General features: G+C 42.7%; 1 protein-coding gene across 1 annotated transcript in view; it reads right to left on the bottom strand.

Moving 5' to 3' along the window:
* Positions 1 to 24,645, bottom strand: part of FSD1L (fibronectin type III and SPRY domain containing 1 like) — a 70,665-nt gene that overhangs the window by 4,543 nt on the left and 41,477 nt on the right. The window contains exons 6-11 of the mRNA XM_075560264.1: positions 21,119 to 21,240; positions 15,859 to 16,068; positions 14,202 to 14,300; positions 10,771 to 10,900; positions 5,241 to 5,341; positions 4,312 to 4,563 (exon numbers count right to left, since the gene is read on the bottom strand). Coding sequence (XP_075416379.1) covers positions 4,312 to 4,563; positions 5,241 to 5,341; positions 10,771 to 10,900; positions 14,202 to 14,300; positions 15,859 to 16,068; positions 21,119 to 21,240 — 914 coding nt within the window. The remainder of the gene's footprint in view (positions 1 to 4,311; positions 4,564 to 5,240; positions 5,342 to 10,770; positions 10,901 to 14,201; positions 14,301 to 15,858; positions 16,069 to 21,118; positions 21,241 to 24,645) is intronic.

Here is a 24,645-nt window from a genome sequence, read left to right as displayed (position 1 = left end):
TGCCAGCGCTGAGATACTCACAACGCCACTGGACCCAAAGACTTGCTACCCACTGGCCTGTGATCGTCCTGCATTCGGCATCATGGCATGTGTTTCATGGGTCGGAAGAGGACTTTAAAGATTGGTATCGGACATATGGGCTAATATCAGGTTTAATGGGCTTGGACTGGACTGGGTTGAGATGCTTCTTAATGTACAATTACACTTCATATAAAACTCTCTCTTATAAAGGTTTCTATGGATTTGTTTCTCTAGTGTACTATACTCAAAAAAAGAAATGTAAATTTTCTCTTGATTTGGTTATTTCTTGAATCGCTGAGAAATCCACATGTAATGGGAAAGGAGACAGAAGAAATACAGTGTGCTGATAGTCACGAGGAAAGAAAGCATACTAATACTTTTTCCACCTCTCTGGAGGAAACTGATTTTAGCTAATTCAAGGCACCTAATTTTACCACAAAAACTGCATTAAAAAATGTGCTGAACACCAGCCTATCCCAACATGATCGCTGAGGACAAGGAGGTGCATAAGCAAATGTGGTGAAGAAAGCTGATGGTGTCCGGCTACCAAAAGATATAGTTTCTGGGGTCTTAAAGGCTTGATGGTAAACAAGCGGCCATCTAGCTGAGAAACAACAAAGCCCACATGGAAGAAGCACACCAGCCTGTGAGATCATGAGGCGTCGAAGGGATCAGGTATCAGGCATCAAAGACCAAAAAAAAACGTAGCATTGTGAATGAGGAGGAGTGCGGAGTGGGGACCCAGGGCCCATCTGTGGCCAATTGGACATCCCCTTGCAGAAGGGCTGCAGGGAGGAGATGAGCCTGTCAATTTTCTCTAGTTCTTGAATGGTTCCTCCACCCCACTATCATGATCCCAATTCTACCTTACAAATCCAGCTGGACCGGAGGATGTACACTGGTACAGATAGGAACTGGAAACACAGGGAATCCAGGACAGATGAACCTCTTAGGATCAGTGGTGAGAGTGGCGATACCAGAAGGGTGGGGGGAAGGTAAGGGAGAAGGGGAATAGATTACAAGGATCTATATATAACCCCCTCCCTGGGGGATAGACAGTGGAGGGGAAGGGGAAGGTGGGGTAGAAAGGGGGAACTGATCACAAGGATTTACAATATAATTCCCTCCCTGGGGGACAGACAACAGAAAAGTGGGTAAAGGGAGGCATCAGACAGTAAGACATGACAAAATAATAATAATTTATAAATTATCAAAGGTTCATGGGGGAGGAGGGGAGGGAGGGGAAAAACGAGAAGCTATTACCAAGGGCTCAAGTAGAAAGCATATGTTTTGAGAATGATGAGGGAAACAAATGTACAAAAGTGCTTGACACAAAGGATGTATGTATGGATTGTGATAAGAGTGGTAAGAGCCCCCAATAAAATGATTTTTTTTAATGTGCTGAAAAACTCGGCTTGTATGCGAGTATATACGGTAGTCGATGTTCAACCATTTCATGTACTAAATGGAGAAATTGAAGCTGCAATGAAAAAATGCAGTAGTCAAAAATAAGGCTCCAATAACTGATGTAATAGCAATTGAAATGTTTCAATAAACTGATAAAGCACTGGAAGTACTCGTTCATCTATGCCAGGAAAATCAGAAGACGGCTACTTGGTCAACTGACTGGAGGAGATTCCTATTTGTACTCGTTCCAAAGAAAGGGGACCCCAATGAATTACAGAACAATATAATTCTCAAATTACAGAACAATATCCTTGATATGACATGCAAGTAAAAGTGCTAAAAATCATCCAACTGTTGAAATAATATATTGAGAGGGAGCTTCCAGACACTCAGGCTGGATTCAGAAGAGGATGTGGAACAAGGGATGTCATTGCTGATGTCAGATGGAACTAGAATGAAAGTAGAGACTACCAGAAAGGTGTTTACTTGTGTCTTATTGATTAGACAAAGGCATTGGACTATGTGGACAAGAACCAACCATGAATAGCCTTGAGAAAAATGAGAATTCCAGAGCACTTCCTTGTGCGGATGCGGAACCTATACACGGAGCAAGAGTTGGCTGTGCAGATGGAACAAGGGAAGACTGCCCGGTTTAAAATCAGGAAAGGTGCGTGTTATGGTTGCAGCCTCTCACCATACTTATTCAGTTTGTGTGATGCGTAAATCCTCAGAGAAGCTGGGATATATGAAGAATGTGGCATCAGCATTGCCATAAAGCTTATTGTTAATAAACAATAAGCAAAGGACAGACCCTTGTGTGCTGAAAGTGAGGACGAGGTACTTGTTGATGATGGCCAAGGGTTGCCGCCCTCAGTGTGAATTACATAAAGAAAACCAAAATCCTTACAATTGGACCAATAGATAACCGCATGGTAGGCAGAGAGAAACTGAAGTTACCAAGGAGTGTGCATTGCTAAGATCCGCAATCAATCCGCAACGAAGCAGCAGTCCAGAGATCCAAAAAGGACTGCATGGAACAATCTGTCGCACAAGGACCTCTTTGAAGTATTCAGCAGCACGCTCGTTACTGTGAAGACTCGGGTGTATCTGATTCAAATCATGCCACATGCATGTGAAAAGTGGATATTGAATAGGAAGACTGTAGAAACAATTTAGGTATTCAGTGCTGGCAAAGAATATTGAAAAACACCATGGACTGCCGAAGAACAAAATCTGTCTTAGATCAAGTGCAGCCAGGTGAATGCTCCGTAGAGGCAAGTTGGTGAGGCTTCATGCCATGTAATATGTACATTATCAGGAGAGACCGGTCACTGGAAAAGGAAGCATGCTTGGTAAAGCAGAGGGACAGCAAAAAAGTGCCTGGACAAGATGGTCTGAGACAATGGCTGCAACAATGGACTCACACATAAGAACTTAAGAGGATGGTGCAAGACCCAGCAGGGCGTCACTGTCGCACATAACACAACACAGTGTTACAGTCACCTAGGCCACTGTTGTTTTGACGACTCATTATCTGCCTCAAGGACCAGTGTGGAAAGAAGGCCCTGGGGAATTATTTTTGTTCCGTACTGTGTCATCTTTAGAAGTTCATACCTTCTGTAGGCGACAGAAGAGAAGATATTTATCAAATATGAGTCAAAGAAGTCCAAGCTGAAGGAAATGTTTCAAAAGAGAAATATCAAGTGAATTATGAGATAATTTTAAATGGAGGGGAAACTTAGCTAGATTTATTGAAATGAAACTTAAGAAAGGTAAGAGCAATAATCTTGAGTTTAAAATCAATAAAAATAGCTTCAGAGTACTCTAATAAGAAGAAAAAAAAGAACTGGACAGGCCACAAAAATAAAATAGTAATCTAGTGGATCAAGCGGTTACAAGTTCAATGCAGGTCACAGAGCAGCCAATCCTATACTAAAAATAGGATTGCCAAATCACTGTTGGCTTATTCTGGCCTGAGATTATGTGCTCTGCCCTAAGGACCGATCATCGAGAAATGCATGACAAAATAGCTCACAACTATAAGAGATTATGAGTTGTGAAAAATCGAATGTTAAGAGGGACAATGAATGGAACAGAGAGGCGATGCTAACAGTTTAAACAAACAAGGACATCAGCCTGAATGTGGAGCCGAGAGCTTAATGATGCTTTTCTTCAGGTGGCAAAACTTATGAGCAACAGACCCACCCAGAAGTTAGAGGGAGACAACTGGGTCAATTTAAGAAAAATCTTCTAATCCAAATGTCTCTAACAATAAAACTAGCTTCCTTCTGTAAGCTTCACCTTCAAGAGGGCAAAAGTCTCTAAGGCTAGTGGAGGTGACCAGCTGCTGAACCAAGTGAACTAACAAGTATATAGTATGTGATCAGATAATTTCTAAGGTCTTCCCCAATTTGAAAATCTTATTCCAGTACTTTTTGCAGAAAATAAAACAAGGTAAGGGAAGGATTAAAAACAAATCAAACTCACTGTCATTAAGTCAATTCTGACTCACAGTGACCCTAGAGGACAGGATAGAACTGCCCCTGTGGGTTTCTATGACTGTAACTCTCTATGGGAGGAGAAAGCCTCATCTTTCCCTCATGGAACAACCGGTGGTTTTGAACTGCTAACCTTGCAGTCAGCAGGTCACTGCATAGCCACTACACCATCAGGGATCTTTTATATACCATAGGTGAGTGCTTTTGCAGGACTCTGCGGTCATCTCCCTTCATGCACTTAATTCTAAACGGAGATTATGTGTGTGATGAAACAGTAGTTGTTCAAAACACCCACACCCCAGAGTTAAGCTTTGCACAGATGACTACCAGCAAAAAGTGCTGGAACAGGGCAATGTTTGTCTCAAGAGAAAATAGGTGCACTTACCTCCATCAAAATCACAGAATACACCGATTTTCTCAGGAACAGTAGCATCCAAGGCTTTGACTTTATTATTATGCTTGGCTGCAAATGTGTTTTGTAGCCAGTTGTTGACATGGAGACACCAACTAGTGTTTGTCTTTCCCAGTTGGTCAAACTTCCCCAAAGTTTTGTAGGCTACTCCCACACTGTAAGATTTACAATCCTTCTGGGCCTTGACTTCCCAATAGTGTTGTCCATTTTCAATCGCAGTGTCTCCTGCACAAGACCAGAAAAGGTAGATGATTTGAGTCTCTCTCTTCCAATAAAACTCCTTACTCTAACTCTCCCACCCACAACTCCCCCAATGAGTCCAACTCCCAGCAACTCTCTGGGGCAGACTAGAACTGCCCCACAGGGCTTCCCAAGCTGTCATGCTTATGGAAGCAGACGGCTGCATCGTTCTCCCGTGGAGTGGCTGGTGCACTGAGACCACAGGACAGCAGTTAGCATCCAGTGCTTAACCACAAGGCCACTGGGGCCCCTTAAAATGATCGACTGGTCACATATTTTTATTTAAGCCACAAAACCCCAAAAATTGTTTCAAAGATTTGTTTCTATCAGAAACTAAATACAGAGTACCTATTGTAACGTTATTGCTATTTTCCTTCTGAATATATAAGATATATATCACATCTCTTCTTCCTGACTATTCTGTTAAAGTTCACACGCTTTTAGAAAGGGAGCAGTGTGCAGACCTGGAAGGTTTTCTTTAAGCAGCAATGATGACAGTATGCGATTACAAACTCGCCAAAGTAATTAACCTTCATCAGTGAGAAACTTTTGCAAAGATTTCAGTACAAGACAGCCACTCCCTCTGGGTGAGTAGGAAGCCCACTGGGTTGACAGCGACGCCTCTAGTCTGAGAAGATGAAGAACTCTGATGTGTATCCTACCCAGCACTGTGTACGACTCCCCAGTAAACCGATCTCGGCTGCCTCGGACTGTGGGTGGTCTGGAGCCTACAGATGTCCGTTTGGGGGATGGCGTACCACTTCTATATAAACAGGGACAAAAAGACAAACAAGTAATCTGTTCTGTGTTTCACACACTAAAATTACACACCACGAAATGAAGCGTCAACAAGATTTCTAATTCTGTTTCAGGAACAGTGCCATTTTATTTTATCTAAATTATTATTAAAGAGCATTGTTAATTATAAATACTTAAATATAAGAAACCATCAACACAAAGCTGGCTAGAAGCACTAATGTCATGCAGACCAAGCAAGGTTTATGAAAAAAATTGAGATGAAATTGAAAACAATGCTAAAACTAAACAGCATATGACTGACGAAGGGGATCAGTGGGCAAGTCAAACCAAGTTAATTAGCCTACCAGTATTGGCAATTCGTACAAAAAATAAACATATTTTAATGAATCTTAAATGTCAGTGTGGGGAAACCAGTTTTGTAACCAGAGAAGAAAGGTGAGACACTAGCGTTTCATGATGTTTAATTTCACTGCAAACTCGGGAGCCTGACAGTATTCCTGGTGCTATCCTTACCCTTCCCAATCAGGGCTACAATGGCTTGTCCGCCGAAAGATGGAGCAAACAAAAAAGGCGAGGTTTTGTTGTGAGGCAAGAATCAGATGCAGGGAGAACAGCGCGCAGCTGATTAAAGGCACTGGGTGAGGAGTCCTTAGAATGAGTGGGGTCCGCCGGTGGTTCTGGAAGGTGTCCGCACATCAAAATCACTCGGGGCGTCAAAATCATGCAAATCGCTAACCCCATCCCAGACTCCTGAATCAGAATACCAGAGGGGTGAAGTTCAGAAATAGTTGCTTGTTAATTAAGAATTACAGGATTTTATATTCAGCTAAACTAGGGAGGGAGCCAGTGGTGACAAAAGTCCCGTAACCAGGACAGGGTTACAAAGGTGGGGAGAAAGAGAACTCTCTCACGATGTACCCCACAGCACGCTACAAACTCGGGTGCTACGGCACGCGGGGTCCGTGGCTGAGGGCCAGCTAACGGGGCACAATTAGGGGCAGAGCCACAGAGCCCCATCCCCGCATCCTCAGTAGGGAGCAGGGTGCCACACTGCACCGCAGCAACAAGCAGGCGGCGCTGCTAGCTAAGGGCCACACCTTCCTGAAGCACGGTGTGAGGCTGGAGGGATTCAAGCAAGTGGGATTTGTGACAGGGCAGGGGTTTTCCAGTGAGGAGGTTCATCAGGATCGGGGCCAATGGGGAAACGTTTTCACAAACAGCACTCGGATTTCAGTCCAGACCGTCTGCTGGGGTGGCACGTGCGTTGGAAAAAACTGCCCCGCTGGAGTAAGAGAAGGCAGCAGGTATGCAGAACATCCTCACGCAGCGCTACCTCAAAAGTACCCCGAGTCATTTCCACAACTAGAAACATCATCTTTAAAAGCAAAAATGATCACTTACCAGTAGTAAAGAAATAAAGGGACAGCATGGGGGAAAGAAAAACAAATATAACTATTGAGAATGACAGCTTAGTTTCAGAGAAAAAGTAAAACAGAGAGAACTCTTCCGTTCCAGCACTGCAGGCTTCTGAGCCGAAGAACATCTGTCCCAAGGGCACTTTGGTGCCCGAGCCACCTGATGGGAACTCTGTGCTACCTGGCGGTGGACCGCGGTCCGCCAGCTTCCCAATGACCTCTGCCATCCAAGTCCTCTTGTGCATGGTTACCAGGTAAACCTTCGACCCCACTCTTTAAAAAAAACTTCAAGTACTTCCATCTTGCGTACAATCTATGTAGTTTGGCATTTCAAGGTTTTAAAATCTGGTCCCAAGCTACTGGGAGGTTTCATAAGAAGTTTCCCTTGTTGAATATAAAATTAATGATCTGAAATCTAAACGCCCACCTGATTTACAATGAAAAGTTAAAAAAAAAAAGTCCTGGAAAAAAAAATCTCTTTTCCGTCTTCTCCCGGCTACACGGCACTAAGCACTTTGCAGCTCACCGCCCAGATGGTGCCCTGAAACTCAGTCTGCCCAGGGCTTGTCCTCTGTTTGTGCTCCCTTCTCCCTACAAGTCACAAGGGCACGTCACATATTCTGTTTCCTAGGGCGTCAGTTCAAAGACCATGTTCCAGACCGTACCAGGCTAAGCAACTCTTCTAAGAAGTCTGGCTCCCGGTAAACCCTGCTTCTTTCAGATCAAACCACAGGCAGTTAGACAATCTTTGCCTGGTGGCTTTCCCCACACTAGGCTTGGTGCCTAGCCGGAGGACGTCCTGCAGTCTCTGGACAGAGCTGGAATGAGGACTCGGGCCATAGGCTGCCATGCGCATAGGCAATCCTAGCCAGGGCAGCTCATTCCCCTGCTGTGTGTTTGTGGGCATGAGGGGGAGGCTAGATTCTTTTCTCCGCTGTGACTCGGTGCTTCTCCATTCCTAGTCCCTCCCCAGCCTCCGGTGCTAGGGTCCTTTAATCACATGGTTCGGTTTGGGGATAATTCTACAATTGCATTATCCACAGCTGACATTCCGTGAGAAAAAAGGGAACCACGGAGGAGTCAGTAGCTTTTCCTTGGTGGCGTCTTGCCCATCTGAGTGCTTATACGTTCACAGTGTGTGATAAAGCCTTGACTGCTACATTCAGTTTAGCGAGTTGTCCTAACCGACCACCCCACACCTGGCCGCTCTCCCTGTCGTCCTTCCTCTGCATCCTGTATTCACACTTAGCATTCCTTAGGTATAATCTATGTTAGCTTCTCCACATTGCTCCTTGCACAGATGTACATGTATCTCTCCTCTAAGGAGCCCTGTAGGTGAGTGGGCTTGTCTGCATTGAGCTGCTACCCTCAAAGGCAGCCGTTCAAACCCACCAGTTGACCCACGGAAGAAAGCTGAGGTGGTCTGTTCTTGTAAAGATTTAAAGTCTCAGAAAGCCAAAGGGGGAAATTCCACTCTGTGCTATAGGGTCTCTATGAGTCGGTGTCGATTCAGTGGCAGTGAGCTACATCGTCCATATAAATCAGAGCAAGTTATTTGGAGGCAGTGACAGTGTTCCTTTATAAATCCCATAGCATCTAACACGACATCTTGCATTCAATACATATTTATGGATATAATAAATAAATGTATGTAAAATTCGAAAAATATCCTTAAAAGGAAAGGCTGAAATAATCTGAATGTTTAATGCAGTTTAAACATTTCCAAGTGACCAAAATCAAATTAGATAGGTGCTTATAAACCCAGTCCTGTTTGACAACTTGTAGCATATTAAACACATGATCATTTTCAGCAATAATGAGAGAATAAACTGAAAGGAGGAAAAAAGATGGGTTTGAAACGAGAATACATCTGGGATCTGGAAAAGGTGTGTGGCATCTTCAAATGAGCACACTATGACTTGTGCAGTTTGCAACGATACATTCTTTCTGGCACTGTCCTAATAAGACGTGGACCTGTACTTTTTATCCTCGATGCTTTGGAAATGATGAGATTATTATAAAATATACAACACTTCAAATCTGCCTAGCGTCAAATACAAGTAAAAGCAGAGCTACAGTGTTAAGACACACTGAGTGCAGCACAGCAAGAGAGAGGTCAGTGTAAGTGCAGAGGACAATCAGGTGTGGGGAAATAATTCACAAAAGACTTCGGAGCAGAGCTTATTGTTTGTTATCATATGCAATGAAACCCAAATAATATGCAGCACGCTATAATGCTGTAAAGTCAAAACATAAGCTACCAATACAGACAGTCTACACAAAGCAGTATTTTAGCTTATACAAGCTGCCGCAATGGCTTCTGCTTACTGGTCGTAAAAAAAGGAGTTATTCAGCCAAGCTAGAGACACTAAGTCCTAGAGCTAGACAGACACGGATCATCACCTTGTATGTTTCTTCAGTGAAGTAACATGGACACTGTCAGATAAAAATAAGCAACTGTTAAAAGATTGTTTTCAACTAAACTTTAACACTTTACAGGAAAAATGAAATCAAAAGCCTGCTGGGAAAAGTATGTGATCGACTATTATAATTCATAAGGAGTCCTGGTGGTTTTGTGGCTAACGAGTTGGGCTGCTAACCCCAAGGTCAGCAGTTTGAACCCATTCAGGTACTCCAAGGGAAAATGATGAGGCTGCCTGCGCCCATCAGGATTTACAGCCTCGAAGCCCAAAGAGACAGTTCTGCTTGGCTCTTCAGGGTCACTGTGAGTTGGGACCCACCCAGTGGTTTGTAACTCATGGTGACATTTACAACTATTTCAGTTTGAGCAAAGTTTTCCCTTGTTAAAAAAGAAAGAGGCTCTCACCTCGAGACTAACAAAATACATTCTGACAATAACAAAAGGTCCGCATGCCTGGTCAGGAGGTTGGACATGCTAAAGTTGTCGTCAGTGGAGACCTTCTGGCCTTAACGTTTCAAACTAAGTGGGTATACTAGAAACTTGTCTCTAAGAAGATGAGTTGCTGTAGACATAAGGTTAGAGAAATGGGACACTGTAATAAAACTGTAAAAGTAGCATCATGATCAGGAGGGAAACCAAGCACAAAGTAACGATGTCAATGACACATTCAAGCACTGATGAGGGGCATTATATTTTCACTTTCATGTTTCTGACACATCATAAAGTAAAAATTTCACTGTGCATTGTCATTAAATAAGCCAGGCAGCCCCTGGGGGTGGGTGGTTACTAGGAGGTCCTGATCACACCCGGCGGCTCTGTCAGAGGGGACAACAAAATGACCACCTAGAAGCGTTCTGTGTGGGGTTACGGCAGGAATGTAGCCCTGAAGTAGTTATAGCAATGCAGGCATTTCTCAGAAGCCCAGCTACCACGTCCGCATGGACATACAAGCCTACAGCTCTATGCTGACTGGCTCCCATGCGTCCAGGTCACAGCTGCCAGCATTACTCAATTACAATGATGCTCAACCCGGGCCTCATCTGGGCGAGCTGCAAGCACGGGGTGGGGGGGGAGGTGTATCTTGGTGCTACTGGTGTCTTCATCGTTCCTGATTTTGTCCCATTTTCTGGTGTTTTAACTGCAATATTGTGGTAAGTAGTATTTGCGAATCCCTGTCAGTAACTTTTTTTGAGATTAAAATTGTAATTAAAGGGAAAGAAGGAAAAAATGTTTAAGGCTTCAGCTCAGTGACTAAGAATGTATGTGATCATTTGCTGTTCCATGTAGAAAGATTTAGAAAACAATTTGTTTTCTACAGATTTGAACAATTGTGTTCAAATAATCTAAGAAATATTCCACTGACGCCATCTACTACTATATTTATTGACTATAATTCTATGATTGAAATTGGTGAGGAACATTCCTGAGGATTCTGGAGTGGGAGGAAGTCCCTGGGAAGGGTGGGGGAGCAGGGGAGGGGCACCAGGAGTTACTGCACGGGGTGACTGAGACCAAATCTAGCGAGGCCCCCACAAATAAAAGAAGACCCGTGTACAAAGGCTCTGTCCAAACGACAGCTTTGGGGAACGAGCTCACCTGCCCTTGTTTTCCTTCCCTTTAATTTTAGGTTCTTGACCTTTGCCTCCGGTGGGGTCCCATTCTACACAGGCATCGTCAACTTTCAGGTTCACATGTGATGATGAGTTATCCAAATTGAAGTTAAGTGCTGTCAAAGACAACATTTCACACCGCTTGTTAACGAATAAGCATGTCCAGGACAAAAGAAAGAAAACATGAAAGTGGCATCCCTCCCGCTCTGAAACCGTTTTCGCCATCCTGGTTCTTGCCTACTCGATGGGTTTCACAGTATACGCAGAGGGAAGTTCAAATTCCTGATCCTAGCGTCTAATGTCTGGACAAAAAGGCTTCCATTTGCCTTTGCTACCGTATTTCTTATTCCTCCTTATCAGCTCTGAACCCTACAGTCCAACCAAATACATGCACTTGTATGCCCGCTCTGTTTCTGCCGAGGTTTCAAACTGGTTCAGTCAAGACTAAGCAGGGGAAACTGGAACACTCAAATTTGCAACATCTGGGTGAACCAGAACAATAACCACAACAGGAAAAATTATGAGTCGAAGCCTAGGGATGGGAAACTGGGAAGAGGCACAGTGAGCCTTTCGGGAGTCCGACCTGGAAGGCGGAGTCACCGCCAGGACGGTGACAAGTGGCCCAGCCAGCTGCCACCTTTGAGCAGGGACCGCTGTCTCCGGCTCTGCTGGATGCGGCTGCCACGAGCTGGGCAAGCTGTCCTCGTGCCTGAGAAGGAGACTGCGTCTCTAGCAGGGCAGAGCCCTGGAAACGCCCCATTCTGGTTATGGATCTCTTCACCTAAGTTTGTTTGACGAGCTCTGGTTTATTCAGTTGCACTTTGTCAGCCACGACTGAACCAAGAAGAACCAGTTCAAATCCCTCGTTTCCATTCCTTTGCCAGAATCTCTATCAGTACAGAGTAATCTCGATTTGCTGTTAAACATACAGAGCAGGTGACATGACATTAAAAGTTATAGAGCCTGGCACACACATTTTATCTGGTGCTCCAATATTTAATAATTTCATAACGAATGGCTGTTAGTTTCAGTTTAAGATAAGTAAGTAGAAACTGGAATCAGGATGTTGCTGGGGTGATGATCAAAGGAACTAGCTCAGGTGACAAAAATAATTTAGGTGACAATTTGTAGCAAGTGGGAAATGGTGACTTAAATGAAAAAACAAAACTATGTCTCCCAGATTGTTTGGAATCTGGATGAACTACCTGCACTACTCGCAAACTTGGCCCAAACTGCTCATTTAGGAAACCAGCACAACTTTCTTATTTTGGAAATTTAGGATAAAGTCATTTAAATTTAATGACTCGTGGCTCAGCAGATGTTTATTTTCTCCTACTTTAATCTGCTTCTATCAGTTATATTTCCCTCCGAAAGTTGAAATATCTGGTAATTATCCAGTGAAGAAATAGTCCCTTACATTACCACATTTTACTGAAAAATGCCACCTGCTTTAACTAAGGCTTTGTATCTGTGAAGTGTGTATCATCAAACAACAGAATAAGTACATAGAAACCTAATGATCCCCTGAAGAGACAAACATCTTCTTATCCCCCATTGTTCTGTAAATCACACTTTAATTTCAACAATGCAACTGATGACCCATTGTTCATTGTCTTTATTCATAAAACAACATTCCAACTACAAATCTATCAAGCACAACAGTTTCTAGAAAATGCCTTAGTCTGCAAGTTAATAGCTTTTAAAACTCTGTGTCTAAACAAAAATTAATTTACAGAAAAGAATTATGGCATGTCTCAGTGGGGAAAAAAAAAAGGAAAAAGGATGCCGTACCAGGTAAGGTACTAAAAGGTAAGATTTAATCCACTTATGCAATCCAGGGTTTCAACTGGTTCCTTCTGATTTCACTCCCTGCTGAGAATTTGTCTTTCCATCCCAGATATGCTGAATCATGATCTCCCTTTTAACAAGATCCTAGGGATGCTTAAGAATACATAGGAAATTTTAGTTGATTCTCTGTTCTCCAGGTGATGAAATGGTTCAAAGTCTTGGACAGCTCTTGCATGAGGTCTCCAACACTGGCACCTCATTGGAATCACCTGGGGACCCCTGCAGCTATAGACCCCTGGGCTCCACCTGTCACCTGGAGTCACAATCTCCAGGAGGAGGAGAGCCCACAGAACTGTTGGCTCATCGACAGAGGATGCCATTCAAGAGCCAAATCTGGGAACCCAGGATCCAGTAGAGGGCCAGTAAACTGAATTGAGAGGCTGAAACTACCAAGAAATGAATTGCCTCTAAGTGGCTACTAGATAATACACGTGAGAGCATTTGTGTAGTTGAAAGAAAAACAAACAAACAAAAAGATTAAACTGTAAAGTGCCCCCAGCCTCAATTAACTCTTAAAATCCCACAACTGTGCCTAATGTTTGATATGCCTGAGAACAGGGCTCGGAGCCATCCTGGAGGTAAGAGTGGAAAGAAAAGGTACCACCTTAAACTCCCTGACACCAGACCCACCAAATGCCACAGCACCCAAATGGAAAACTGAGTTCTGATGCCAGGTGTGCAATTTCTCCCTCCCCTCCCCTCCCTTCCCCCCTCTCTCTTTTGTGGTGGGGTGACACTAATCCTTCATGGGGTCTCAGTTAAAGGGGAGTCTCCTTTAGGGGTGCCTGGGTTTGTCTTTGATGGAGACAGCCATACTGTGGGCCCACAGTCATGGCCATCATGCCCTGGCTGCCTTGGTTGGAAGGCCCTGGACCAATCTGGTAAACGCTCTGTCTAACGTAGAGTACGCATCCCCATCATCGTCCCAATCCCGATTCTGTAGTCCAGCTGTAACTGTGCTGTACTGATCTGCTGCCCATCATCTTTCGTGGGTTTCCTTTGCCCTCCTTTGACCTTTTGAAGTCCCTGCACCGCACCAAGTGCTTGGTCGGCACTATGACCACGTACTAATGGTCTCCCTCATTCAGATGGGGTTTTAGTTTCTTATTTGCCCTGTTTAAGACTTAACAAATATTCTCCTTAAATTATATTTGGGAACTGGAGTGTCCTTTGTACCCTAAAACAGCACTAAAAAAGTATATAAATGTTAATTATTACAAAAGATTCTGGACAATAGAGGGAACCTGAACTTGAACTAAACGGAACTGGTGTTTCCCCTTTATTGAGCCATAATCCATTCCCCAGAAAAACTTAGGCAAAGCTCAGTGACGCTCCCATCACTTGCACTTCACTGAAATTTGTAAACTGAGCACCAGAGCCTACATCATCTCAGTCGATTCCACCCTTCTGAATATAGTGATGAAGGAAAACCTCGCGGAAATCACAACTGTCCTATTTTCCTGATTTTATAATCCTTAGTGTGTATGAGTGACCATGCGTGAAATGCTTCTTTTTACAAAATAGTAAATCATGTCAGGTACTACGTTTTGCTCATGTTGCATACCTTACCTTTGGTCTCTAGAGTCACTGGATCGGAGTATTCTCCAGCCACAGCCTTGTTACATGCTCGCACTCTGAAATTCATATACTTTGCATCAAATTTCAAACCTGTGAAATTGAGAATGGCTTTCAGACATGACAAGTAATCTATCCAAAAGTACGAGTATGAACTTTAAAACGGATTCTTCCATCCTCTGGGAAAGCATCACCTTACTAAGACGGAGTAAGAGTCCATGCCTAACGGGCAATAATGTGTGAAATGAGGGAAACACGATGACTCTTGTTTCCTTCCAAAGAAAGACATAATAAAGTTTATGAATAGTTGTTTCTCCCCCCAGCCCCTCTCTAGCCCTGCGATAAAGGAGTACCTTTCAAGCTTCATGAAAAGTAATACTTTATCAAGAAGTAACACTACAGGTTTGACACTGAACTTGCCCCTCCTGCCCATTCCTGCGTTAGAATCACGAGCCATGTAAATCCAAAGGGATGCATGTTACCCAAGGGCAAGTTCAGAGGCTAGGAAAAAAGGGGAAAAGGAAAGAAGAAATACGCAGGAAGTGGGGCAGGCGGTGGTCCAATGAGGGGACCGAAATGGATGAGTTGATACTAACTGTGAATGAATTGTTGAATGTCAAACTGAAGATCCACTCTATAAACTTTCGCCCAATTCACGGTAAAAAGTTAAAAGAAATATTATTACGTACACTTATCTATAGTATCAGAATAGAAGTGTATTTTGAAATTAAAATGCCTATTCTGTTATATTAAGCTACTTTTATATAAAATAAAAAAATAAGTTAAAAAAAAAGGTGAAAAGAAGAGAGCCCACTAGCCCGTTGCTGTGGGGTCCATTCAGGCCCAGAGAAGAAAGGAAAGAACGGAGCTGCTCCACAGCGTTCCCATGTCTAAATCTACGTGGGCGCATGCAGTCTCGCCTTTCCCCGGGCGGTGGTCTGAACCGCCAACCGTGTGCTTAGCAGCCCCGCTCGGAACCCATCGTGCCACTAGTGTTGCTTGCACTCAGCATCCTCACTGTGTGCTCCCAGGCAGCTCCGAGTGAGCGCACCTCCAGACACGAGTCAGCATTCAGTGAGAGCCGCAGACGCTACTGCTCATGCGTAACAAGCGCTGACTAGCTCCAGGCACACCGGGCCACCGCAAGCACCCAAAGTTCTCTTTCGAGAAAGCATTTTAAAAACGTTTCAGTAGGCAGGTTGCAAATTTCTAACACCACGTCTCCACCCAACGTTGGCTATTCACCTGCAGGTACTCCTAAATCATTACAGCTACAGCCTTCCTGATTGCGAGTACAGAGTACAATGGGGGTGAGGGGGGGGTGGGGGGAGGGACACCTACTAAAAAGTGGCAAAACTTTCAGTAAGAAAGCCAGGGGAAAAGTAACTGTTACTTTGAGATACTGGTTCTAGAATATTTCTTCATGTCATGTCTCAAAAACACCAGCAGCAATTAAAACAAGTGTTTTAAGGAAAATTCACCTCGAATGCAAATATATAGTGAGCTTGGAAAAATAAATTTTAAAAATTTAAAAAGTGAGTTTGGTTAAAGAAACTTCATATTAACTTCATTTTTTACTGTCCTTTAGAAACAGTTTTCAGGAGAACACTGATTTTCTAGGCATGAGACTCTTGAGTTGCAGTTGCCTTACCTGACAGTGTATGTTCAGAACCCTTAATATTATCAATCATTTCCCAGCATCTCTCATCCTTCACACGTGGAAGGCCATCAAAGTTCGTTTTCCTATATTCCAGCATAAAATGGTCGATCTTATTGTCTTCTTCTGGCATTCGCCATGCTACTGTTACAGCGTTGTCAGCCACCAAACACGCCACTGGGTCTATCTCTGGCGCTTTGGGAACTGGAAAAACAACGAGCAAATCAAACCTCATTTACTATAGTAGCATTCATGTTTGTCGTCCAAACTGCACTGTGCCAACACAGTTTTATTGACATGTAATTCAGGTATCACACCTCTCAACGGTTTGAATATATCACAGGGTCGTGCAAGCATCGCCCCACCCAATGACGGAACATTTTGTTCATTTTGTACTCATTATTAGCTCCCCGTCACCCCCCAACATCTCCTGTGAGATCCCTAAGGAAGTATTCATCTAGTTATTGTCTCTATAGATTCACCATCTGGGATTTCACATAAAGAAAATTATACAACAAAACAAAAACACCAAGCAACAATAGCAAACTAAAGCATAGAAAAACCTCGATCCTAAAGAAAAAAAAAAAGAATTAAAATCTAGAACAAGTTAAGAATGGGTTAAAAAAAACAAGTGATGAAATGTTCATTAAAATTCAATCTAAATATATCTTCATAGATTCACTTTATTATTATTAATCATTTTATTGGGAACTCTTACAGAAATCATAACATTCTACAGTTCAATCACATCAAGCAGTATTGTACAATTGCTACCACAATCAGTTTCAAAACATTTCCTTTCTTTTTGAACTCCTTGATATCAGCTCCCCTTTATCTCCTCCCACCACCACCCTACCCCTCAGGATTGAATATATAGATACATATTTTTAATATATATATAATGATTGCTGTATCTTATATCATCCAATATATCCATGCACATACAATTCTGTTGTTCACTCCCCGAGAGTGGGTTACACAGTCATCAATGCAATGAGTTCCCCTTTACCTCCCTTCCTTCCACTCTCTTCTTCCCATACCCTCAGGGAACTATTACTCCTGTTACTGTTTCTGAAGGGTTCTCTATCTTGGCTTTCATACATTGAAAGATCTTAATTGTACAAATGAACATACACAAGTCTAACATGGTTAATGAGGTAAAACAAATAAAAACCATAATATGGGAGGTAATATTAAAGAACTAGAGGATAGGTATGTGTTTAAACAGTGCTTTATCACACCCTGGCTATATCATCCCTTCCTTGAGGTCCTTCTGAAAGGGGCTGTGCAATTCTCTTACAGATGGATTTTGAGTCTCCACTACATCTGCACCCCTTCACATCAATTTCATTGCTTGTTTTTGAACTTCTGATACCTTTTTCCATCAACACCTCATGATCACACATGCTGGTTTGCTTCTTCCATGTGGGCTTTGTTGCTTCCCTGTTGGATGGCCACTTATTTAACTACAAGTCTTTAAGACCCCAGACACTGTATCTTTTGATAGCCAGACACCATCAGCTTTCTTCACCACATTTGCTCATGCACACATTTTGTCTTCAGTGTTGATTCACTTTCTGAAGCACTCTGCCTGAGGGTAATCACATTGGTGATCCAGGGAACTCAATGGAGGCTTGATCCCCAAGGGGTATCCATAAATGAATTTTGAGCTTTCACCACTGTTATTCATTGTCTTCTGCCAAGCATGTGTTCAGAATTCAAGCTCCAATACAATTTCCTCCTCTGATCTTGGATTTTATTTCATTCTGTTTTTAAACCATCTAAGTGAACCAAAAGGTTTAGCTAAGGATTTTATTGGGGGCTGACACAACTCATCACAATCCATATATTCATCCATTGTGTCAAGTACATTTGTACATTTGTTGCCATCATCATTCTGAAAACATTTGCTTTCTACTTGAACCCTTGGTATCAGCTCCTCACTTTTCCCCTGACCCATCTCCCTCATGAACCCTTGATAACTTATAAATTATTATTTTCTCATGTCTTACACTGTCTGACGTCTCCCTTCACTCATTTTTCTGTTATCTGTCCCCCAGGGAGGGGGTTATATGTAGATCCTTGTGAACGGTTCCCCCTTTCTACCCCACCTTCCCAGGACCCTCCCGGTATCGCCACTCTCACCACTGGTCCTGAGGGTTCATCCGCCCTGGATTCCTTGTGTTTCCAGTTCCTATCTGTATCAGTGTACACCCTCTGGTTTAACCATATTTGTAAGGTAGAATTGGGGTCATGATAGTAGGGGTGGGGTGGTGAGGAAGATATGGAGGAAAGCTGTATGTTTCATCCTTGCTAAACTGCACCCCGACTGGCTCATCTCCTCACCGAGACCCTTCTGTAAGGGGGTGTCCAATTATCTATAGATGGTCTTTGGGTCCCCACTCCACACTCCCTCTCATTCACAATGATATGTTTTGTTCTTTGATGCCTGATACCTGATCCCATCGACACTTCTTGATCACACAGGCTGGTTGCTGTGCTTCTTCCATGTGGGCTTTGTTGCTTCTGAGCCAGATGGCTACTTGTTTATCTTCAAGCCTTTAAGACCCCAGACACTATCTCTTTTGATAGCCAGACACCATCAGCTTTCTTCACCATATTTGCTTATGCACCCATTTGTCTTAAAACCACTATTTTTTAAGGCACATTTTATTGCTAATTATAAAAGCTTGGGTTTCTATGGTTTTTTTCATACACTTAAAAAGCTTACTGAAATCCCCAGTTGGCAAAAAAGTTAATTCCCACATATTAAGGATTTTTAAAAAATCAATTAATATAACTTTTTACTCTTAACACATATTTTTATTCTGCTATGTCAATGCAATATAATAGGTATATAAAGTCAGAATTGACAAAACAAATAGACTAAATGATTTTAAAACTCAAAATTGCATATTTTCACAATACTTTAAAAGCCTGTCTTTAAATCACTATAATTTCTCAGCATTAAACAAAAATGAACTTCACACCCCCTGAAAAAATGCTGGGTGATTGTTAGTAGCCAATCAAATTGGTGTTCATTTCGCTGCTATATAAGTATTCAAATATTTTCAGGAAAATGTAAATTGGTGGAATTATCCTCATGGCAGAGGCACATCTTTGCAAAGATATTTTGTTTGCATTTTGTTCATTACTATATTGTCTCTATGAGAAAAAGGAAAAGAAATCGAATACTTATTAAGAAAAATTAAATTATTTCTATGAAGCTATGAGGAAAAAATAGAACACAAGTGAATGCCTATATACTGTTACGGCGACAAATCAAAATTCCACAGCAGTATATACACATGTAAGGAGCCCTAGCTGTGCAGTGGCTGAGTGCTTGGCTGCTGACAGAAAGGTAGGCCACTTCATCCACCCCAGCTGAGCTGAGGGAAAAACCTAATTCTGAGGTCTTAAGGTCATACTGGTGGTAATGAAAGACATAAGGTCAACCATGACTCCTAAAAATATTTTCCTTTTCTTTCTGTAGGGTTTTACAAAGGTTGGTCTTTACTGAGAAATTTAAAATGTTAAGATATATTTCCTCGTCTGAAATTAATGTCAATATGCCCCCAAATTAAATACCTGGATAGTTTCATTCAAAGCAAAATCTCAGTTAACTGGTAACCAGTAGAATTACAACCTTAAATTTCAAAATTAAAATTCAGTTTCTTGTCAAAGAAACTGAGAGGCCTTGGGAGTATAGTGGTTATGAGCTGGGCCACTTCCTGCAGGGCCAGCAGCTCAAAACCACCAGCTGAGCTGAGGGAATGCCGGGGCTCTCCACTGCTCGAAATAGTCACAGCCTGGGCAATTCGGGGTTTCAGGCATCAGCGGGGAGTTTGGTTGGTTTGGGCCAAAGAAATTCAAAGTGAGAGACTGAAATTATACAACTCACTTAAATGATCCGGTATTCTAAATCAAACCCTGAAGGATGTTACTTCCCTTTTCTCGGCTATTTTCCTCTTATGTAGAACACTGTGGGTGAAAATATAAAAGCCAAAACCCAGAGGATGCAGAATTAAATCTAACCCTTATGTTTCAAAACAGAACAGCACTCCATCGAGCTTTCAAGGGTTAGGGTTGTTTGGAAGTAATCTCCAGACCTTTCTTTCTAGGCACCTTCTTGATAAGATTCAAACCTCCCACCTTTTTGTTACCAATCAAGTGGACTTCCAAGGACTCCCAAATGAAAATATAAACAACAATACCAAACTCACTGCCCAGTGGGGAGTCTGACTGATGGAGACCTGTAAGGCATTTCCGGGCTGTAAATCTTTATAAGAGCAGACAGCCTCATCACTCTCCTGAGAAGAAGGTGGTGGGTTTGAACCACCAACACTTATCACATGGTGCTACTATTATTCCCCATTCAAAACTACTAGACTTTGGGCAATGGGAGATAGTTGCCTATAGACAAGCTATAAGCAAAACACACTGACTTCTGAGACATTCTTTGACCCCCCAAATTACTAGGTACAACACAGGCCTAGTAACTACCAACTTAATTGCTAAAAAAAAAAAAAAAGGAATACTAACCAAAATGCTCTTATTTGGACAACAATTTGAGACTTTGTTTTCAATGGTTTGACCACTGGAATATCTTCGTACTAACTAATACTTTAGTAAATCCACAGGACTTTATGATTCCCAAGAAGAAACTCTCCTTGAGCCACAAGCAACCCCACGATACGTGTAGGGGCTGACATGCACTATTAACTATGTGTCAGGACCACTGTACGCGCTTTAGCGGCACCAGTTCACGCCGTCCAGATAAAAACCCAGAACAGCAGTTCTCAACCTGCGGGTCACGACCCCTTTCACAAGGGTCGCCGGATTTTTCACAGTAGCAAAATGACAGTGATGAAGAAGCAACGAAAATAATGTTATGGTTGGGGGGCTGTCACCACAACATGAGGCACTGTATGAAAGGGTCTCAGGATTAGGAAGGTTGAGAACCACGCCCTAGAAGGATGATGTTCACGTTTACCAAAGAAGAACATGAGGCCGAGCTAAATATCTCAGACTATTATGCTTCCCTTCGCCAAATCAGAGCAAAAATATACCTTAGCGGGATATTAAAGAATGGATTTTTACCACCACTAAATAATTCTAGAAAGATTAGTAAAGTTCAGTGATTCCTTAACTGACTAACGAAAAGGTATAACCCTTTTCTTTTAAAATGTTTATGTATCAGTGTCCATTATGGCACAATCTTGCCAGAAAAAAAAGAAATCACACAGAACTTTACCTGGCAGAAACTTCAAAGTCTGGAGCATCTGTCTTTCCTGAGAGAAATCCACCATCAAGTGAGTCATGTTGTCACTGACCTTTGGTTTCAGAGAAAGGCGAAAGGCGGGTGCCATTGTCACTCTACGGCAAACACAAACACACTGTTTCACCAGAAAAGAAGTATCAGACCATTTCTTAATTAACAAAGCAACTGACGGACATTGTGTTCACCCTAATGATTGCAGGAAACTGGAATCAGATAACAAAGTCCGATAGAAATTTGGTCTTAAGAATCTTTTAAAAATTAATGAAATGAAAAACTACAGAGTATCTTTAATGTCAAGGTATACTGAAGACAACTTTTGGCAACGTCCCTCCTTCCAGTTTTATAAAATTCCACATATATACAAAAATCAGGAATTACTTATCCAGCGTCGGTAATCTTTAACAGACCCCACATGCATGTTAACCTGTGCACACGCACCCTCACTGCCGTCCTACGCCAGCCTCGCTCCTTTCCACATGCCACAGAACAAAGGGGGACAGATCGCCCGATTCACTCAGTCTTTCTCAGAGGCCCAGCTGGCCCGCACCCCCTGCAGTCAGAGGAGCGGTACCGTTACCAGTAGTGTGGTGTAGCACCTGTTTAAGATACAGCAGGAATGTGGACAGACAGAAGTGAAACCATGACCAATGGAAACCATACTGGAAGATGTCACTCTGACATACGGACATCAGCCACAGAGACAGATACTACAAGAAAAAGTCCTGTGAGACCATCTGCCATCAAAATGATGGGGCTCCAACAGACAGGCACTGAATAAACGTGGAAAGAAAACAAAAATAAAAGTCATTCAGTACCTCACTTATGGGGAAGCTGTGATGTCAATAAGGACTGGGGATTAAAAGAATCCTCATATTCTATTAATTTGCAATTTTATGTCAACTTTTGAATTTTCATATTCTAATAATTGTCCCAAAATGCCACAGTGTAACTCTCCTTATTATCTTTGTTCAAAGGAGGATACAGAAAGGCTGTTCAGGAATGTTGGCCTTGCAGCATACAGTGTGGAAGAGGAACTACTCATAGACTACGAAGGACAAAGGAAACACGAAGCCTTATCAGGCAAATTCAACAACTCGGGTGTCGTGGTTACACACTGGGCTGCAATCCGCATGGTCGTAAGTGTGAAGCCACCGTCGGCCCCTGGGAGAGAGACCGCACTTTCTACTTCCCGGACAGTTAGTCTTGGAAACCCGCAGGGGTCACTCTGAGTCAGCACTGACTCGATGGCAATGAGCATCTTATAGATAAATAAGCTACAAGATAGCTACTAACTTTTCCTGCATTGTTATTTTATTTCCTCTTAAAGATACAGAAGTAATCACTTGATAGTAAAAATGAATGTAACCAGCTGATCTGCTTATCAATAAAGTACTATAGTAAAATGTAACTTATAAAGCAAACTCAACTTACTGAATGCTTACTATGTGATCAGGCAAAATGCAGAGCATTGCACACATGATTTTAAGCTATTGACTCTCAAATAATGAAATCTCAAACCATACCAACGGGTCGTTAGAAAAAAAGACAACGTTTTCTGAATGTTGCTCCTTAAAGTCCCAGTTATCTTTTTGGTTGGCTGTGGCCACTTCTAGAAGAGTGCTGGAAGCACTGAGCGACGCGCTGGGCTGCGGGTCCCACAGGCAGCCACTCCTGGGTGAAGACGAGGCTGTCCGCTGCCGTACAGATGTACAGACGAGCAGCCTCAAAACGGACGGGGCAGTGCTGCTGTCCTACCGGGTCGCCATCCGTCAAAGCCGTCTCAACAGGCCGTGGGGGGTGGGAAGAGCTTGATTCAGAGTAGGTACTTAATAACTAGGGATGGAATCAGCAAATGGGGTCAAAACGAGTTGGTTTCGTCTGTGCCTGAACAAGTATTTAAATGTTTACCGAGAACTATTGAGAAAAATATATCAAAAAGTATTTTAGGGAATTTTCGATCCGAAATCTATCAACCTTGATGCAGAATGACACCCTAGACAAAAAGAACATCCCCCAGAGAACATGAGAAGTGGTTACTAACACCGACAAGATGATAATCATCAGTCTTATTTTCTAATCTGTATCTCTCTAGGAATCAAAGTAGTTTTATAATATTATGTATTCGTTTTCAAATCATGGAACTACTGCTGTTGAACAGAATGTACTTAAGACCATTGGGCTCAAAGCCCAAACAATCTAAGATTCACAGGTAATTCTTGACACTAAAGGATCCATGTGGTTTGGGTGTTTTCATTCCCCTGGACTTACTTTATTTCTAATAGTAGAAACTGGATAACTAGGGCCCCTTCCTCCTGAAGGTTCCCTCTTCATTTTTGCAAAGAGAAAATAACCATAGTATGGTTCTGGGGGCCCAATGGACCCATAGTGAGGCGTACTTGAGCTAAAACTCCATTGATAACTTGACCACCATAAGCCCCCACTCTGACTGGTGGGCCTTCAAAACATTTTGGGTCTCCTGGAATTAGTGTCAGTTCTGAGCCGGTGTCTAGTAATCCCCGAAAAGTTTGATTATTTCCTTTCCCCCAATGAACAGTCACTCTTGTGAAAGGCCGCAGGTCCCTTTGGGGAAGGCTAGAAGAAAGACTAACGGTATAAACCTTCAGTGATGTAGCAGGATCCTCCTTACAAGGGAACCGGCCTCCCCTTCATTCAAGGGGTTGTGGGTCTGCAAACTGGCTCAGGTCTGGGAATTGATTGAGCGATCGTGACTGTCTATTCTGCTGTTCACCTGATCTACCATTCTTTTGCCTGAACAGATCACGTAAATATTTAGTAGGCTTCCCATCTATTTCATTCCTAGGGACACCGTGGCTAAGTAGCCAATGCCATAATTCCACACGAGACAGGTTGCTTTGATTATTATTGAAAACTTGTTGTCTATTATAACCACACCCACCCTGTCTCTGTTGATTCAGTGCTGACACCTGCCCTCTACCATCACGGGGACCAATCAGCCCCATTGTTTGCAAATATCGGAGTTCGCTTAGGGCAGTGCCCACTGTTAATCCTGGTGCACATAGAATAGCAATTACAGAAGTCTTAAGAGATGCTGGGGCCCACTTCACAAACTTGTTCCTTATGGTTGTGATAAAGGGTATGTCTTCAGGGCACCCCCTTTTTGGATCTATGGGAATATCTTGATAGATCCATTCTAACATACCAATTTCTCTAAGCTTTTGGATGCCTTCCTCTACAGTGTACCAAGGTAGGTCAGGTACTTCAAGTTGGTCTAATCTAGGCCATCTGGCAGTCCATGCTTCATTGAACCAACCAAATAAAGACTTAGATCCGTTTTTAGCCTGTCTCGCAGAGACATTGAAAGAAGAGTCTGTGCTTAGGGGTCCCATATCCAGAAACTCAGACCGGTCTAATATTACATTTCGTGCACCAGTATCCCACACCCTGAGTAACCATTCCCAGGGGTATTCTCCAGGCTTTTGCTTGTACGTATTTGAGAACTCGAGCAGGTCTTTTTGTGT

This window comes from Tenrec ecaudatus, chromosome 10 (genome assembly GCF_050624435.1).
Source record: "Tenrec ecaudatus isolate mTenEca1 chromosome 10, mTenEca1.hap1, whole genome shotgun sequence".
NCBI classification, from domain to species: Eukaryota; Metazoa; Chordata; class Mammalia; order Afrosoricida; family Tenrecidae; genus Tenrec; species Tenrec ecaudatus.
The sequence above is the reverse complement of the archived record's forward strand: the minus strand, read 5'-3'. Positions and strand labels throughout refer to the sequence as shown.